Source organism: Phyllobates terribilis, unplaced genomic scaffold (genome assembly GCF_046119375.1).
Source record: "Phyllobates terribilis strain yellow unplaced genomic scaffold, ASM4611937v1 Scaffold_11__3_contigs__length_659146591, whole genome shotgun sequence".
NCBI classification, from domain to species: Eukaryota; Metazoa; Chordata; class Amphibia; order Anura; family Dendrobatidae; genus Phyllobates; species Phyllobates terribilis.
This window is the reverse complement of record NW_027362771.1, coordinates 165,449,182-165,468,857: the sequence shown is the minus strand read 5'-3', so window position 1 is coordinate 165,468,857 and position 19,676 is coordinate 165,449,182. Positions and strand designations below refer to the sequence as shown.

The window sequence follows — 19,676 nt, the reverse complement described above, 5'->3', positions numbered from 1 at the left end:
CCCCTGTGTTAGTTATCAGCAACATGTGTGTAGTCTGTGCAATGAAATACTTACCGGTCACTGCTCGCTCCTCTCCTGTATTATGTGACCACAGCTCTTTCTTTCTGGCTCAGAAAGTGGATTGTTATTTCCTTCCTTAGGCTACGGTCATACTACAATATTCGGTCAGTATTTCACATCAGAATTTGTAAGCCAAAACCATGAGTGGGTCAAAAATGCAGACGTGGTGACGTGTTTCTATTATACTTTTTCTCTAATTGTTCCTCTCCTGGTTTTGGCTTACAAATACTGATGTAAAATACTGATCAAATACTGATAGTGTGACCATAGCCTTAATTTAAGCTTATTGGAGCCTCGTTCCTAGGGCTCTTACCCATCACCGTTAAAAAAATCAGTCCGATGTTGTTCCTGAAAAGTCGGACGAGTGTCATGCCAGTGTTATGCGAGTGTCATGTGAGTACAGTGCGATTTTTCTCACCTAGTATCCGAATGACATCCGATTTACATTCGAATGCAATGCGATTTTAACATTAGCTTTTACATAGAGTAATTCTGTATGTCATTTAAAGATAGTTTTCAAATTAAATATTCTTAAAAGCATATAGATAGAAATATTTGAGCGAGATATATAATCAGTGCTTTGTGTATGTAGCATACTGTACATGTATTTAAGTAATAAATACATTAAAAAATGGCAAGGGGCCCCCCATAATTTTTATTAACCAGCTGAAGGAAAGCTAACAGCTGGGGGCTGATGTTTATAGCCTGGGAAGGGGGTAATAACTGTGGAGCTTCACAGGCTATTAATATCAGCTCACAGCTGTATACTTAGCCTTTACTGGTTATTAAAATGAGGGAACCCCCCACAAAATTGATGTGGAGTCCCCTCAATAATTAATAACCAGCAAAGGCTAGGCAGACAGCTGCTAGCTGATATTAATATTAATCAGCTCTCAGCCACCCCCAGCTCTTCCCACTTGCCCTGGTGCGGTTGCAAGTGGGGTAATAGGGTTGGGGTTGATGTCAGCTTTGTATTATTGGCAGCTGACATCAAGGCCAAGGGTTAGTAATGGAGAGGCTTCTATAAGACCCCCATTACTAACCCCATAGTCATATTGTAAATGAAAAACACCCAGAATAAAGTCCTTTATTTGAAATAATGACACAGACTCTGTTATTGAAATAAACACTCCACTTCCCTCTTTACCCATTTAATCAGAAAATGTAAAAATAAAAAAGCAAACTTATACTCACCTTTCTGACGAGAAAATATTCCACTGAAGCCCATGTTCCCTGTAAAAGACAAAAAATAATAAATCACCATATTCCTCACCTCTCTGACGAGAAGATAATCTATTTGTCCCTTGATGAGTCTAGCTCTGCTACATCTAGATTTCTTTCTGAACGGTGGCCTGTGCAACCATTCAGCCTGACATCAAGCAGAGACACTGAGCTGTGCGTGCTAGCGCAGCTCAGAGACTTGCGTTAATGGGAATAAGGTGAGCGGAGTTCATAGCCAATGAATTCCGTTCATCTCACTGACGTCAGAGCGAGCGCCGTGAGAAAGTTCCACTCTAAAAACTTAATGGGTAGTAACTTCTGTTACATTAATTACTTATCAAAAGTATATACCATAGATGTCTGACTCAAATTCTACTTACACGTTCTTACCTCCACCAATCAGCATTCTAATGCTGTGTCCCCCTGATGAGTTTTGGGTGAGCCTTTGACACTGGGGATTTTTTGCTGTATGAAAAACTCAGCGTCTAAGGCGACGTGGACACATTCTGTATTTGGTGAGTTTTTTACCTCAGTATTTGGAAGCCAAAACCAGGAGAGGGTAAAAAATGCAGAAGTGGTGACGTGTTTCTATTATACTTTTCCTCATGCTTTTTTTACACAGTATAAGGCTATGTGCCGACGATGCAGAAATGCTCCGGATTTTTCCTGAGCGTTTCTGCATCTCCCCTGGCAAAAAAAACGCATGCGGATTGTACATGCGGATTGTACATGCGGATTGTACATGCGGATTGTACTTGCGGATTATACATGCGTTTTTCCTGCCAGGAACATGCGGATGTGAAGCGTTCTTCACATGCATTTTCGCATGCGGGTTGTCAAGCGCTTTCCAAGCGATTTTAGCATCACTTGGAAAGTGCTTGTCAACTTGGTCACACTATATAAATCCATGCAAACAGCACATCTCTTCAACAACTGTTAAGAGGAGACTTTGTGCAGCAGGCCTTCATGGTAAAATAGCTGCTAGGAAACCACTGCTAAGGACAGGCAACAAGCAGAAGAGACTTGTTTGGGCTAAAGAACACAAGGAATGGACATTAGACCAGTAGAAATCTGTGCTTTGGTCTGTTGAGTCCAAATTTGAGATCTTTGGTTCCAACCACCGTGTCTTTGTGCGACGCAGAAAAGGTGAACAGATTGACTCTCTGGTTTCCACCGTGAAGCATGGAGGAGGAGGTGTGATGGTGTGGGGGTGCTTTGCTGGTGACACTGTTGGGGATTTATTCAAAATTGAAGGCATACTGAACCAGCATGGCTACCACAGCATCTTGCAGCGGCATGCTATTCCATCCGGTTTGCGTTTAGTTGGACCATCATTTATTTTTCAACAGGACAATGACCCCAAACACATCTCCAGGCTGTGTAAGGGCTATTTGACCAAGAGGGAGAGTGATGGGGTGCTACGCCAGATGACCTGGCCTCCACAGTCACCAGACTTGAACCCAATCGAGATGGTTTGGGGTGAGTTGGACCGCAGAGTGAAGGCAAAAGGGCCAACAAGTGCTAAGCATCTCTGGGAACTCCTCCAAGATTGTTGGAAGACCATTTCCGGTGACTACCTCTTGAAGCTCATCAAGAGAATGCCAAGAGTGTGCAAAGCAGTCATCAGAGCAAAAGGTGGCTACTTTGAAGAACCTAGAATATAAGACATATTTTCAGTTGTTTCACACTTTTTTGTTAAGTATATAATTCCACATGTGTTAATTCATAGTTTTGATGCCTTCAGTGTGAATGTACAATTTTCATAGTCATGAAAATACAGAAAAATATATAAATGAGAAGGTGTGTCCAAACTTTTGGTCTGTACTGTATGTATCCTCATGGTATGTTCACACAGCTTTTTTTACGAGGATTTAGAAATTAATTCTGTTCCTAAATCCATATCATAAACTGCGTCAAATCTCTTTGAATGAGTTTTCAACTGAATTGAAGTGGATAGCTGATTTTGTGTACACAGGACTGTTTATTTCACATTATTTTGAATATTTTGTAGTAACTTACAGGAAGCTAATTTAAAGAGTATTTGAAGTATTTTTATGTGGATTTGAAGTAAAATCCTCTTCTAAATCTTTGTAAAAAAAACTGTATAAATAGGCCCTAAACAGGATGTATGCACATGGCTCTACAATAGGTCATGGATTTGTGCTTACTGCCTAATGTTTCAGAACTCCCATAAACTACAGTGGAGAGAGTAGCAGATACGAAAGGCCGCCTGTCTAGGGCCACGGCCCCACTATCAGTATTTGGTCAGTGCTCAGTCAGTATTTTTTCTCAGGAGTGGAAGACAAAACCAAGTGAGGAACAATCAAAGAAAAGGTCTAATAGAAGCAAGTCACCAATTCTGCATTTATCACCCACTCCTGGTTTTGGCTCCCACTCCGGAGAAAAAATACTGACCGAATACTGATAGTGGGGCCGTGGCCTAAGAGACCCCATTCTCCTCATGTATGAGGCACCCAGAGATGTCTACACAGGCACCATTAGTCCTTGCTCCTTAGCGGCTGCCATTACTCTTCTGTTTGTGGCTGCCCACATAGAGTTCTCCTGTCAGTCAGGCATTTTTCTGTCCATGTGGTTGGTTGCCGCATAAAAGTGATCCAAGTGGGTAACATTGTATTTGCACAGTTAGTGCTGTATATAGGTTTATTGCACCGATAGATCTTTGGCACTCTGCCATGAGTTGTGAGGTATAACATGTACTGGGTGATCTGTCCATACACTGCACCGTGTTACATGGCGGACACATCTCCCATTCATATTTCCTTCACACTCCAGAGTTAGCCTGTCTAGCAGTCCCTGTGCTGATGAGCCACAGGTAACACCATGTCTAACACATAGAGAACATAATAACAGTTCAGCGCAACCTTTGTGCTTAATAATTCATTCTGAGAAAGTGTTTCCACCTGCAGGGAGATGGGAAGGGTCACATGAAGTGTGTGGGAGTACCGGGGAGCGGCTGAGAAGCCAAATGAAAGATTAGATTTAACTCTTTCCTCTGCACACAGGTAAATACGGCGCCCTCCTCCTATTACGGGCCAGGTGATTTCTAAGAAAACCGCTTCCAGTGTTTGCTTTAGTTAGACCTAATACATGTGTGGGAAGATTATTTTAGCATTAAAGAGAATTTGAACCTTCCGTCTGTATAGTAGACCTCAGCCCCTGCTTCTGTGCGCTGTTTTCTGTCCTATGTATTTCAGAGAATGCCAGAAACATCTGTCTCAGGTTCTCCAATAAATGTTTCCTTTCTTTTATTTTGAAGAAAAATGTTCTGCAGGGACAACACGAAGCTGATAAAATATGGACCAAAGAAGGATTTTACACTATTGTTATCTTCCTCAGCACATTTGTCATAATCGTCACATGCCTAATGGTGAGTGTACACATTTATTTATCCTCTAAAAACTCCGAAAACTAGCTGTCATGTATTGCCAAGTCTTATATTATTTTGTCAACAGTAACTGTATATGACCCTTTATTGGATCATTTTAGGATTGCTACAAATGGCAGATGCCTGCTAGCAATGAACCATGTGATAAGCTGAAGACAGCGGTGTTATATAGTATTTGGATAATATTCTGAGCCCTTTTTTAATGCAGACAAAGTTAAGAAAATGTTCAGAGATATGCTGCAGATTTACAGGCAGCGTATTACAGTATTTATTATGCTTCTATAGTGCCATCATATGCCACAGCGCTTTACAGACATTATCATTGCTGTCCCCATTGGGGCTCAGAATATCAATTCAGTATGGAGTGTGGGAGGAAACCAGAGAACCCGGAGGAAACCCCCTCAAACACTGGGAGAACATACAAACTTCTTGCAGATGTTGTCCTTGGTGGGATTTGAACCCAGGACCCCAGTGCTGCAAAGCTAGATTTTACCAAACACATGCATTAAACGAACCCATGAGGTTCCCAGATTTCAAATCCACAAATCGTCAATTTATGCTTCAGATTGAGTGAAATGAGATCGATAACAAATCCAAATCTTGAGGCACATTCATCCTGGATTTATTTCCAGTAAATTTACGTCCCACGGGAATTGATTCTTACAAAACACACACAAGTATGGACAAATATGTTTTATAAGTTATGTGTTATTGATGTAGGGTTATCAAATTCCAGTTGTCATTTATTACAAAGTCATAGTGATAAAAACAAGCTGTATAACTGACAATATACTGATTTATTGCACACAACAGAAATCCTTTACTTTAGATTTATCAATCCTCATATGCAATAGCAGAAATGAAGTTGCTACAGGATAATGAAGGCCATTCCAGACTCTCGTCCACACTATACAAAACTGATTGGAAAAATGTATTTTTTTCCCACAATACCTCTGTTCCTGTTGGATGGGCTATTTCTTCATATATTTCCAGTCCCAACGAGAATATATTTTTTTTCCAACCATCTCATGTACACTGTCATTATTTGATTACTTCTGCAGAAATCATGACCCATAAATTTACAGTACAACACGTAAAGGAGATGGGTCATAAGCATCATGTCAATCACTTACGCACATCTTCCTAACAGCAGCTCTGTAGGTACAAGGCTGCTACAAGGGTTACCACAAGCCAATCACTTAGAAGAATTCTACAGACTTGTGCTGCATGTTTTTCAGCCCAGCTTGTGTCTTTTCATTTGACTGACACTTTTGAACATTTCAGTCCTAAATCATATACACTATAAGGGCATATGTATATTAACCAAAACAGACATAAGGAGAGAGCTGCAATCATAGAAGACATCGATCTTCTACCAGCCCAGGTGTTCTGTTCACGTAGTAGATTGAATAATAGGCAAATATGACCTTAGTGCCAGAAACTGCCCATACGGAAAATTTGCAAAGCCTTTTTCAAGATAACTTCTAGTCTTTTCAAATTTAAAGGGAGTTTGTCACCATTTTTTTGCTATATAATCTGAGAACAGCAAAATGGAGGGGCAGAGACCTTGATTCTAGCAATGTGTCACTTATTTTACTGGGTGCTACAGTTTTGATTAAAAACTATTTTATCTTCTGCAGATTTACCAGTTCTCTGAATGCTGAGCTCTGTATAACCCCGCCCACACCACTGATTGGCAGCTTCCTTTGTGCACTGTGCATAAGCAGAAAGCTGCAATCAGTGTTGGGGGCGTGGATGGACTACCTGGCAGCAGGCCAAGTAGTACTCTAGTGATAATTTCCTGCTGATAAAACAGTGATTTTATAAAAACTACACAAAGCAGCCCAGTAAGTGATACATCACTGAAATCAGGGTATCTGTCCCTATATTTTGCTGCTCTCAGACTAGGCAGCAAAAACCTGGTGACAGACTCTCTTTAAGGGATTTAGGTCAATTGATTGATCAAGTAGTCTGAAAACTGTAACCAGACAGCTGCAAGATTCAGTAATTGGCTGGCTGCCTACTTTCTAGCAACATGTAACCTTATGATTGCTGTAAATTTTATCTAGCAGTCAATGGGGAATAGGCATTTGTGGGACTTTTGTAATTCTTCAACCCCCCAGTCAGAACATTCAGATGTCAGTATTTTATATGATAATTCTTTATACTATGCTAGGAAATTCCTATACAAGCAATTTACAGCTGCTTAGTAAAAAGTGTAAAAAGTAGAACTGCTAATTCTTTCAAATTCCAATGTAATCGTTACAAACAATGTATTCCAGATCATGGATGTGTGACATATATCTCGCTTATTTTCGTTAATTTGTCCTAAATCAGATGTTCTCTAATCCCTGTTTTCTGCCTGTACTGAGTAACCTTACATCATAATTTAATAGTTTTCAATTCTTCTGTGATTTTATATTATATTTCTCTATTACTTATATACATGTGAACCTGATATATTGATGTGAATAGATTAAAATTTAATTTGGTCTGATGCCAAAAAATCATTTGTCAGAACATTTCAAGCTTAGAATCTGTATCATCAAAATCTGAAAAATGTGCCTGGGGCTGAGTACTGTGTCAAGTTCACTGTAAATTACAATGTTGAATTCTTGGAACTCATATGCTAGGCTTGACTCCTAATGTTTTATTGGAGATTCCACATTACCATTGTTGCATTTTTTTACTGTAATTGGTTCAATAATGCTCTGAATTGACAATTAATCATGGATAGGATAGATCAATTTTGACCAGTCATGATCCTAGACTATATTCACCACTCTAGAAGGAGAAGGAGTGATAGATCATAATTCATCATCAACATGGATTCTGTAGAGACAGAGGCCATGAAGTGAGTATGAACATAGCCTTACTTAATAAATATTACAGAGAGGTTATAGTGCTCTTGAGGAGAAGGGACCCTGCTTAGTTTGGGTTTATATGCTGTGGGGTTTTCGGCTCTACGGTAGCCGCTTAAACACACACAGTCACAGGATTTGATATCAAAACAAGAGAAAGTTTATTATCCTTCATAAACTTTTTAGTTCCTAAAAGGAAAATAGCGTTCTTCAGCACAAATGAATAACAAAACAGTCCTTTCTTTTTTGATATGGCAAAAAAAATCAAACATTCTCACCAATTTGCTGTCACAGGCACTTCTCAGTCTCTGACATAGACAATCCATCAGGAACAGTTTGTCTCCAGTCCCAGCACAACACACACTGCTGAGGTAACCCAGCTGCCTGTTATTAGGCCTGTAAGACCCGGACTGGTGTATGGGAGTGACCTTTCCCACCCAGGCTCTTTTGGTCACTCCTAAATCCTGGACCCAAAATCCAGTCATAATAAAAAACATCTCAGTAACCTATTGTTACTGGTGCACTTTCTCCCAGGACTTACATCACCGAAGCCAGCCACCCTGGTCATGTGACCGCAAATATGAGATATGCATAGTCCCGGGTACATTCTGACTAGACATGTGCGGCCTCCCTCAATACAAGTGAATTGACCGAAGCCACGTATGTCTAGTTGGAATGTGACCAAAAGTATGCATATCGCATACTTGTAGTCAAATGACCACCCGATCTCACTGCCAGCATTGGAGTATCCTGACAACATGCTATGTGTGCGCTGTGAGGATTCAGAAGTCTACAGCCACTTAGAGTGACTGCAAACTTTCATGCCAAACCTGAACAACCTCTTTAAGGGCAGTTTGCCAAAGAATGAACAGTTTTATTTGTGAGATATCACAAGAAACACATTTCTACTCATTCCGGGCAGCCCTATGATTCTCGTTCATCAAAGTAGAATCATGTGGGTACATTTCTAGCGCAAGTTGAAATTGTTAAAACTCATATTCCTAGTGCTGGTGATGAATTCACTTTAGAATTTACTTAAAGGAAATCTGTCACCGGGTTATTGCTACCCCATGTGAGAATAGTATAATGTAGGGGCAGCCACCCTGATCCCAGCAATGTATCAATTATTGTGTTGCTTGCTGCAGTTTTAATGAAATCACTATTTTATCTGCTGGAGATCTACCAGATCTCTGAATTCTGAGCTCTGTATAACCCCTCTCAAACCACTGATTGGCAGATTTTTATTTATACTGTGCATAGGCAAAAAGCTGCCAATCAGTGCTGGGGGCGGAGTTACACAGAGCTCAATATGGAGGACTGCATGGCAGCAGGTTTACTATTCTTCTCCTGCTAATAAAACAGTGATTTGATTTTTATAGCAAGTAGCCCAGTAAGTGACACATTGCTGGAATCGGTATCTCTGTTTCTACACTGTGCTTCTCTCAGATTAGGTGGCAAAAACATGGTGACAGATTACCTTTAATGGTATAATTATGTAGTATCATTGGGCAACATATTTAACTCAATGGAGATTGTTGGAATCTATTCTGAAAAATGTCCTACATAGGTTTCATGGCTCTTTTATGAATGGAAGCCACAATGCTAATGTATACAATGTTCAGTCTGTGAAAAAATGGTCAGAATGGCGAGATGAGCTGATGGAAGTACATGTTAGATCAGCAGAGCATACATTTCATTTAAAGCAGGAGGCTGGCCTCCTCACTAGAATATATGTTGGGACAAATGCACAGACGGAAGGAAGCTTATACCACAATATTTACCCAGGTGTTTGAAAGAGAACAGCTTGAAATGCTTCTCCTCCACCCCTCCTTAAAGCGGATCAGTGCTGATGTGTACTGTAAACCTATTAATTTGTTTCTAAAAACCAGTCTAGATAGTTAACAATGTCACAAAAAGATGTGTGTCTCCAGATTATGTGGCAAAATGAGCCTTGAACTTGAGTTTTCAACATCTAACTACAAATGAAAAAAATAATTTTACCCTAAATAGGTGATAAAACAAGATACAGTGTGAAAGCAGTTTAGCTAAATCATGATTTGTTAATGAAGTTTTTGAATTGTTACATGTTTTGCTGTAAAATGCTCTTTTACCAGTATTTCCCCTGTAATGAAATAGTTACTGGAAATATATATTAATCTGTGAGCTGTCCAGGTATTTGTGAGCTGCCATGTATCTTCTAATATTGTATCCAATTATTTATTTTTTATTTATTTATTTTACTCACTCATATAGCGCCATTAATTACACAGCGCTTTACAGACATTATTGGCACTGTCCCCATTGGGGGTCACAACCTACATTCCATATCACTTTGTAAATGTTTTTTCCCAGCGATATGCGCTCCTGAAGGATGATGATGGAACTTGATATTCGGATTCAAAGAATTTTTATTTCAAACTAAAATACAACCGGTTTCGACTTCTTTGAGCCTTCCTCAGGTATAACATCATGCATATAAACAGATCTATCTACACACATTTTATAGCAGATATCCTTGCTTGTCATTTTGGGTGGAGACTGAAAGATCTGTTTTTCAGACACACCCAGATACTCAGATATGCAGGATTTTGCACTCTGAGGAATCTAACAAAACCCATATACTAAATGACTTTCATACAGTTTTAAAAAAATAAATAAATTTTTTTACACACAAATTTTTTCTTTTTTTTCTCCTTTCCTTCCTTCCTTCACACAGAAAGCATTTTCTTTTCTAAAAACACTATAAATATAATTATAATTTTACCATATATAAAATGTCTTCTAAAATGTTATTGAACATACTAAAAGTGTGATTTCATACAGAAATGTAAAATCCTGCAAAAATGTACATTATGACAAAATTTAAAACCTTTTCTTTCTTCATATTAAAACCATTATCAAATACAATTTAGTAGAAAAAAAAATATATATATATATATATATATACACATATACATATACATACATACACATATATACACATACATGCACACATGCATATATACACACGAAAAAATATATATATATATGCATGCACATGCATACCTGTCGACTTTTGCATGTCAAATACCCTCTATAATATCATTTAATCCATCTGGGTATAATGTACCCAGACGGAAGATCCAATATGATTCTTTCCGGTTTAAATTTTGTACCCTATTAGTACAATTCTCAGGTATTTGCTCCAACGGGGTCACGGAAATATTAAATATTTTATTATGCTTCAAACATAAGTGCCGAGATAAGCTCTGTTTTAAAAACCCATTTTTGGTATTGTGCCTGTGGCCATTCATACGGGATCGTAGGGACTGGATGGTCCGACCCACGTATTGCAGGCCACAGGTACAGGTAATGACATATATTACAAAATCACTATCACATGTTAATTTTTGTGTGATTGCTATAGTTTCACCCGTACTGTACGATGTAATGTACTGAGTCATATGATTGATGATTTTGCAGGTACAACATTTTCGGGAGCCACATCGATGGACCCCCGATTTGAAAGCATCCGTTTTATTTGTCCTAGTTTTTTCTTTTTTCTTAATACATTCCTGTTCCCCATCTTTGGTCATTCTGAGATTACTAGGGGCAATTATACCCTTCACTGTTTGGCCCCTACGAAAGGTAATATTGGGTCTATCTGGTAGAAGTTTTTTCAAAAATGTATCCTTTTTCAACAAGTACCAGTATTTATTTAAAATGTTTCTTATCTCCGTATTACTACGATTGAAAGCGGTAATAAAGTTATACTGCCACCCATCTTTTTTTCTTTCCTTATTCTTATTAATTATCTGCTTGGGCTTTTCTCCTCCTTCCTTCGTTTTCCCCTCCTCCACATCCTTATTTTTGTTATTCTCTCTAGATAAGCACTCCTGCTGAGTTCTTGCTAGATTAGTTCTGTATGCTGCCATAATTAATCGTTTTGGATATTTCTTATCTGTAAACCTATTGATCAGAATTTTTGATTGTTCCACATAATCTTCCTTATTTGTATTATTTATCCTAATTCGACGAAATTGGCTATAAGGAATGTTTTGCTTCCATTTTTGATGGTGTGCGCTCCGAAAATCAAGGAAGCCATTAGTATCAGTTTTCTTAAAGTACGTTTTAGTGCTGATTTTTTTATTTTTATGGGATATTTCTAAATCGAGGAAATGTATTTTTTCTTTATTGACCTGTGCAGAAAACGTGATCCCCCAGTCATACCTATTTAATGTCGTGATGAATTCTCGAGCTTCAACCTCAGTACCTTTCCAAAAAATGATTAGATCGTCAATATAGCGACGATAATATAATATGTTGTTACAGTGGGGGCGCTGACACAAGGGCGATGAGGACTCGAAGCATCCCATGAAAAGATTTGCAAAACTTGGGGCTACCCGAGTCCCCATCGCTGTGCCAAGCCGCTGTATATACAATTGCCCCTGGAAAGTGAAAAGGTTATGTTCCAATATAAATTTTAGACCCATTATTAAAAATCGTCTCTGATTTTCTGGCATATCTACTATCCCAGTCAAATAATGTGAAACTGAATTGATTCCCAATATGTGTTCAATATTGGAGTAGAGAGCATGAACGTCTAAGGTTATGAACATGTAATCTTCTTCCCATGCAAAATTTTCACATTCTTTTATTAATTGACTGGAGTCTAGGAGAAAAGAGGGTAATTTTCTAACTAGATCCTGTAAGTGCAGATCGATGTAATGTGACAGTTGACTGGTTAGTGACCCTATACCCGAAATTATCGGTCGTCCGGGAGGTTTCACAGGGTCTTTATGCACCTTTGGCAGGTAATAAAAGAGGGCTGTATTTGGAATTTTGTTAGTCAGGAATCGTTTTTCCCTTTTATTTATGATGTCTTGTTTGAAGGCAGTGTCTATCAACCTATGATATTCTTCAATATGTTTTTTGGAAGGGTCAACATCTAATTTTTTATAATATTTTGCGTCTGATAATATATTGTATGCTTCCTCCAAATAGTCATCTCGGTCCTGAATGACAATACCCCCTCCTTTATCTGACCCTCTAATCACGATTTTTTCATTGTCCTTTAGTTTTATTAAGGCTTCTTTTTCTACTCCAATATTGAACACATATTGGGAATCAATTCAGTTTCACATTATTTGACTGGGATAGTAGATATGCCAGAAAATCAGAGACGATTTTTAATAATGGGTCTAAAATTTATATTGGAACATAACCTTTTCACTTTCCAGGGGCAATTGTATATACAGCGGCTTGGCACAGCGATGGGGACTCGGGTAGCCCCAAGTTTTGCAAATCTTTTCATGGGATGCTTCGAGTCCTCATCGCCCTTGTGTCAGCGCCCCCACTGTAACAACATATTATATTATCGTCGCTATATTGACGATCTAATCATTTTTTGGAAAGGTACTGAGGTTGAAGCTCGAGAATTCATCACGACATTAAATAGGAATGACTGGGGGATCACGTTTTCTGCACAGGTCAATAAAGAAAAAATACATTTCCTCGATTTAGAAATATCCCATAAAAATAAAAAAATCAGCACTAAAACGTACTTTAAGAAAACTGATACTAATGGCTTCCTTGATTTTCGGAGCGCACACCATCAAAAATGGAAGCAAAACATTCCTTATAGCCAATTTCGTCGAATTAGGATAAATAATACAAATAAGGAAGATTATGTGGAACAATCAAAAATTCTGATCAATAGGTTTACAGATAAGAAATATCCAAAACGATTAATTATGGCAGCATACAGAACTAATCTAGCAAGAACTCAGCAGGAGTGCTTATCTAGAGAGAATAAAAAAAATAAGGATGTGGAGGAGGGGATAACGAAGGAAGGAGGAGAAAATCCCAAGCAGATAATTAATAAGAATAAGGAAAGAAAAAAGGATGGGTGGCAGTATAACTTTATTACCGCTTTCAATCGTAGTAATACGGAGATAAGAAACATTTTAAATAAATACTGGTACTTGTTGAAAAAGGATACATTTTTGAAAAAACTTCTACCAGATAGACCCAATATTACCTTTCGTAGGGGCCAAACAGTGAAGGGTATAATTGCCCCTAGTAATCTCAGAATGACCAAAGATGGGGAACAGGAATGTATTAAGAAAAAAGAAAAAACTAGGACAAATAAAACGGATGCTTTCAAATCGGGGGTCCATCGATGTGGCTCCCGAAAATGTTGTACCTGCAAAATCATCAATCATATGACTCAGTACATTACATCGTACAGTACGGGTGAAACTATAGCAATCACACAAAAATTAACATGTGATAGTGATTTTGTAATATATGTCGTTACCTGTACCTGTGGCCTGCAATACGTGGGTCGGACCATCCAGTCCCTACGATCCCGTATGAATGGCCACAGGCACAATACCAAAAATGGGTTTTTAAAACAGAGCTTATCTCGGCACTTATGTTTGAAGCATAATAAAATATTTAATATTTCCGTGACCCCGTTGGAGCAAATACCTGAGAATTGTACTAATAGGGTACAAAATTTAAACCGGAAAGAATCATATTGGATCTTCCGTCTGGGTACATTATACCCAGATGGATTAAATGATATTATAGAGGGTATTTGACATGCAAATGTCGACAGGTATGCATGTGCATGCATATATATATATTTTTTCGTGTGTATATATGCATGTGTGCATGTATGTGTATATATGTGTATGTATGTATATGTATATGTGTATATATATATATATATATATATATTTTTTTTTTATTTTTTTTTTTCTACTAAATTGTATTTGATAATGGTTTTAATATGAAGAAAGAAAAGGTTTTAAATTTTGTCATAATGTACATTTTTGCAGGATTTTACATTTCTGTATGAAATCACACTTTTAGTATGTTCAATAACATTTTAGAAGACATTTTATATATGGTAAAATTATAATTATATTTATAGTGTTTTTAGAAAAGAAAATGCTTTCTGTGTGAAGGAAGGAAGGAAAGGAGAAAAAAAAGAAAAAATTTGTGTGTAAAAAAATTTTTTTTTTTTTTTAAAACTGTATGAAAGTCATTTAGTATATGGGTTTTGTTAGATTCCTCAGAGTGCAAAATCCTGCATATCTGAGTATCTGGGTGTGTCTGAAAAACAGATCTTTCAGTCTCCACCCAAAATGACAAGCAAGGATATCTGCTATAAAATGTGTGTAGATAGATCTGTTAATATGCATGATGTTATACCTGAGGAAGGCTCAAAGAAGTCGAAACCGGTTGTATTTTAGTTTGAAATAAAAATTCTTTGAATCCGAATATCAAGTTCCATCATCATCCTTCAGGAGTGCATATCGCTGGGAAAAAACATTTACAAAGTGGTATTGCCTATGAAAGCACTGTCCAGTGCTCTCATCAGCTCCCAGATTTCTGCTGCAAACTGAATGGAAAGAGGAATGGAGTGATCCACTGATTGGATTTACATGCTTTACCTCAAGATACCAAATAGGTGAGTGGATTTATACTGAGTATATACCCTTGGAATCTAACTACTACACTTAGAAGCCTGCGCTTCCTATTTTCTCTCCCTACAATCCCCTCTTGTTTCATACATTCCATATCAGTATGTCTTTTGAATTATATATGAGTTATCTTGGTGTGACAGATGTTATAAAAAGAAGTCATCTCTGGGAGTCTATGGCGTGTTCCCAGATTACTATGGGTTTTCTGTGAATTTATATAGTTAGCCTATCCTTAGGATAGGTCATTAGTGTATGATCAGGGTGGGTCCTAGCACTGGGAAACCTACAATTAACAGAAGGTAGTTTTGTGTGGCTGTGGCTCATACCCCAGTTTGGATTCTCTCAACCCTGTTCCTATAACTGGGACTGATACTTGATACCAAGCACAACTACACTTGTATGTCTGGACAAAGATCCTAGAGGTCGGACCACCAACTAGCATACCTAAAGATATGCCTTAAAGGGAACCTCTCGCCAGGTTTTTCCCATGTGAAGTAGGGCCAGCACCTGTAAGTCCTATGTAACAGCATTCTAGAAAGCTCTATATATATGTCTCCAATTCGCTCTGCCTAACACAAAAAATACCTTTTATTATACTCACCTACGGGGAGGTCCGGTCCGATGGGCGTCGCTAGTCTTGATCCACTGCCTCCTCTGTTTCGAACGCCATAATCTTTCTTGCTTCGTGTGGATGACGCATCCTATGTTGTCCACACAGTATCCTCCATCGCACTCCTGCGCAGGTGTACTTCTGTGTGCCCTGCCGAGGACAGAGGAAAGTACTGTAATGCGCATTTGCGGGAAAAGGCCTAAGAGCGCTGGCGCATATGCACTACAGTACTGTGCTCTGCCCTCGGCAGGGCAGAGTGAAGGACACCTGTGCAGGAGCGCGATAGAGGGCACTGTATGGATGACGTAGGACATGTCATCCACACGAAGCAAGAAGAGAGGAGGTGCCAGATCAAGAACAGCGACATCCATCGGACCGGGCTGCCACATAGGAGAGTATAATAAAGTCTCTTTCTTGTGTTATGCAAAACATATTGTTTTAAGCGGGCGTGATGTGGTGCACCAAAATACCCACTATGTTATCAAATATACATAGATTAAAATGTGGGTGCTATATCCTGCGTTAAAAGCGATACAATATTGCAAGGGAGAGAGGAGAGAAACAATGCAAAAAGAGATATGCACACCAAATAGCCAAAAGTATACAAATTTATTCAAAAAAGATCAGTGCACACACGTAAAAACATTAAAAACATTTAAAAACTAATGACCGAAAAGACCATGTCCACAAAAGCTTGATATATTGTAGGATAAACAGTTACATACAAACAGAATATACCAAATCATGTACAAATAATGATCCAACCCACTCCTAAAACATGATAACCAAAACTGCTGAACAGATATTAATACATAGTAACAAACATCACAACCCCAAGGCGTCCCTATGGGATATGCACACCACACCATCAGTCATACAGGGTACACTCTCTGCTGCTGTAGAGGCATATACCTTCTATCTTTGGGTGTGCTTCTTATACATTTACTTGGCAGGATTTGTCCGTGTACCCTGTATGACTGATGGTGTGGTGTGCATATCCCTGTGCATTGGTGTGCATATCCCTTTTTGCATTGTTTCTCTCCTCTCTCCCTTGCAATAATGCAAAACATATTGGGGCATATATATAGCACTCTAGAATGATGTACTGTATATGAGAACGTACAGGTGCTGGCCCTTCTTCATATGGGAAAAACCTGGTGACAGATTACCTTTACTACAAAATTTCAGAAAGCCCCTAGCAATCTATAAAGGGGTGAAAAACACAGATGACATCTCTCAGTAACCCCAAAAGGAATAAAAGTGATACTTTATAAAATATACAATTAGTAGAAAACTACTACTTATATTTTAAGCTGTGGATTCAAGAAAGTGCCAATGATTTCGCGCTCCTCCGGGTCAAAGAAGGGATGCAATACCCAGTGCTTGGTTAAGAGTCCATTTATTTATAAGCTAAAATCAGATGCGTTTCGTGGACGCCCTGTCCACTTCATCAGTGCATAGCTTGTGACACACTGATGAAGTGGACAGGATGTCCACGAAACGCGTCTGATTTTAGCTTATAAATAAATGGACTCTTAACCAAGCACTGGGTATTGCATCCCTTCTTTGACCGGGAGGAGCACGGAATCATTGGCACTTTCTTGCATCCACAACTTATGGTACTCGGACCCTTGAGGTTTGGTGTCTCCTGCAGCACTCCACTATACCATCATATGAGTTGTGCATTTCACAACTCACCAAGGTGAGCATCCTTTTTCCTTTATACCACTACTTGTCTGGGTAACAGCGCTATTGGCGCCCCCTCTCCATCTTCTTACTTATATTTTAGAGTCAGGGTCATCCATACAGCTGATTGGAAAATGTTAATAGGAAACAACTTCCACTGCAGTTTTCTAGTAGTAGTAATAAGCAAGGGTCCAGGAGGCAATGCCTTTACAAAAAATGAAATAGGAAATTACTAGAAAAAGGAAATTTGGCGATAAAAGGACAGGTGTGTATTGTGAATATGGGGTCAGATTTTATTTTTCATTCCAAGTCACAGAACAGCCTACAAGAGAAACATTAGCTTTCTACTGAATAACTAAAAAATATGCAGATTCAAAAATTGAATCCACGTGTAGTCCCCTTTAAAGGTGTTTTCTGGGATTTTTCAAAAATGGCATTGGGGCAGGAATAATGTGACAAAATAAAATAAACCTTACTTACCTATTTATGCCATGGCCGTTCAGCATTATCACTCCAGCGGTCCCCACCATGATATTATGCCCATCATTTATATATTATTTTATAATTTTACATAATTTTCTGCTTTTTTTAATAGTTTTACAGTTATGAAAAATTCCAGACAAGCAGTTTGTTACTTTTTGTAGCTCCTCAACATTATAATATATATTAAAAATAAGTCTGACTGGCACATGGATGTAGCTGTTTTCGGAAAGATTTAACAAGAAACTACCAGGCCTTCTTTCCCCAGTATATGCTCTGTGTTTTATGAAACTTGTAGGTACATTGTAACTGCCATTTTTGGGAACATTTTAACTTGTAGTGGCAAAATAACTTCTAGTTTAATAAGCAATGTTGCTGACACTAACAGTAATGGAGTATATTAAAATCTGAACATACACTACTTAGCATTGAAAATTGCAACACCATTAAGGAAAAGTCATGAAATTAGGGAAATCACAGGATCTATAGACAAAAATACGTGTAAATGATGAAAAAATGGAAACAAAATTTTCAGTATACTGTATATAAAATTTTCCAGATATCTTTACTTTCTGAGGAGTTTTCTACTATGCTGAATGCACTTGGGCCGATAAATCATCAAGATCCGCTGCTGGCAGCTCCCTTTGCAATTGCCGACCAATGATGTTGTAGATGTGGTCGATAGGAGGCAAGTCCAGAAATGCTGCTGGCAAAAGTTGCATGTTAAGGTCATGCAGGCTGCTCACAGTAGTACGAGCAACACGCGACATGATGTTGTCATGTTGGGAAAGGGCACTTTGGAGAAATAGCCGTACCAATGGTTTCACCAACAAATTAATCTAACACCGAGCTGTTAGTGTACTTGAAATTAAGATTGGAGTGGTACGGCTATTGTACATTATGCCACCCCACACCATAATCCCAAGAGTAGGACCAGTGTTACTTTTCCTCATGAAGTTCTCTTCATGCCATTGCCCACATGGTCTCAAGACTGAGAAAAGAGGCTGGAATCGAGCAATGGAGGCTGAAAAGGAGGTTTACCTGCAGCAATTCCTGCTTTTGTCTTGGACACAATGATAACTGGAGATTTGACTGGAGACCATGTGTGTAATATCGTAAAGAGGCCTTCACAAGGGAAAATCACACCGGTCCTGCTGCCAGGATAAAGGTGTGGGGTGGCATCATGGGCAGTAGCTCTAGTTTTCATTTCAAGTTCACTAATAGCTCAGTTTTAGTCATTAAACTAGTGGTATAGCCATTTCTCCAAAGTGTCTCAGGACAACATGACAATGCTAGGCTGTACATTTCTCATGCTACTGTGTGCAGCCTACATGGCCTAAACCTGCTGCCATGACCTTAAATGTCTCCAGAGTTGTCTCCCATCGAGCACATCTGGGATATGATTGCTCAGTAGTTGCAAAGAGAGCTGCCAACAGCGGATCTTGATAATTTGTGTGCACAAGTGCATTGAAGGTGACAGAACATTCCTCAGACTTAAGATATTAATTAATTAATAACTTAATAACTTCATTGATAGCATGTCAAGGCTAGTAACCACGTGTACTTCCACACATGATGCTCACATTCTATACTGAAGAAATCAAGATTTTTTGAAAATGTTTCCATATTTTAATCATATGCACTTCAATAACGTGTCTATCGATCCTGTGATTTCTATAATTTCACGACTTTTCCTTCTTGGTGTTGCAGTTTCAATGTTGAGGAGTATACAGTATATAGAGTTTTAAGATATATGTATAGATTTTCTTTATGACATTTGTTACAAAGTTTTACCATATTTGGTCTGTGCATAAGAAAATAGCTAACATAAAAATTATTCATTAGTAGTTTTTGTTTACTCCTAAATGAAAAAATGTAAA

General features: G+C 38.4%; 1 protein-coding gene across 3 annotated transcripts in view; it reads left to right on the top strand.

Moving 5' to 3' along the window:
- The window catches only part of PTPRR (protein tyrosine phosphatase receptor type R), a 315,415-nt gene that overhangs the window by 174,185 nt on the left and 121,554 nt on the right, over positions 1–19,676 (top strand). The window contains exons 1-2 of one of the 3 annotated variants that reach the window (XM_073651784.1): positions 4,187–4,304; positions 4,559–4,669. In XM_073651784.1, the coding sequence (XP_073507885.1) occupies positions 4,667–4,669 (3 nt within the window). In that variant the 5' untranslated portion in view covers positions 4,187–4,304; positions 4,559–4,666. The other 2 variants (XM_073651785.1, XM_073651783.1) reach the window with 2 other exon arrangements.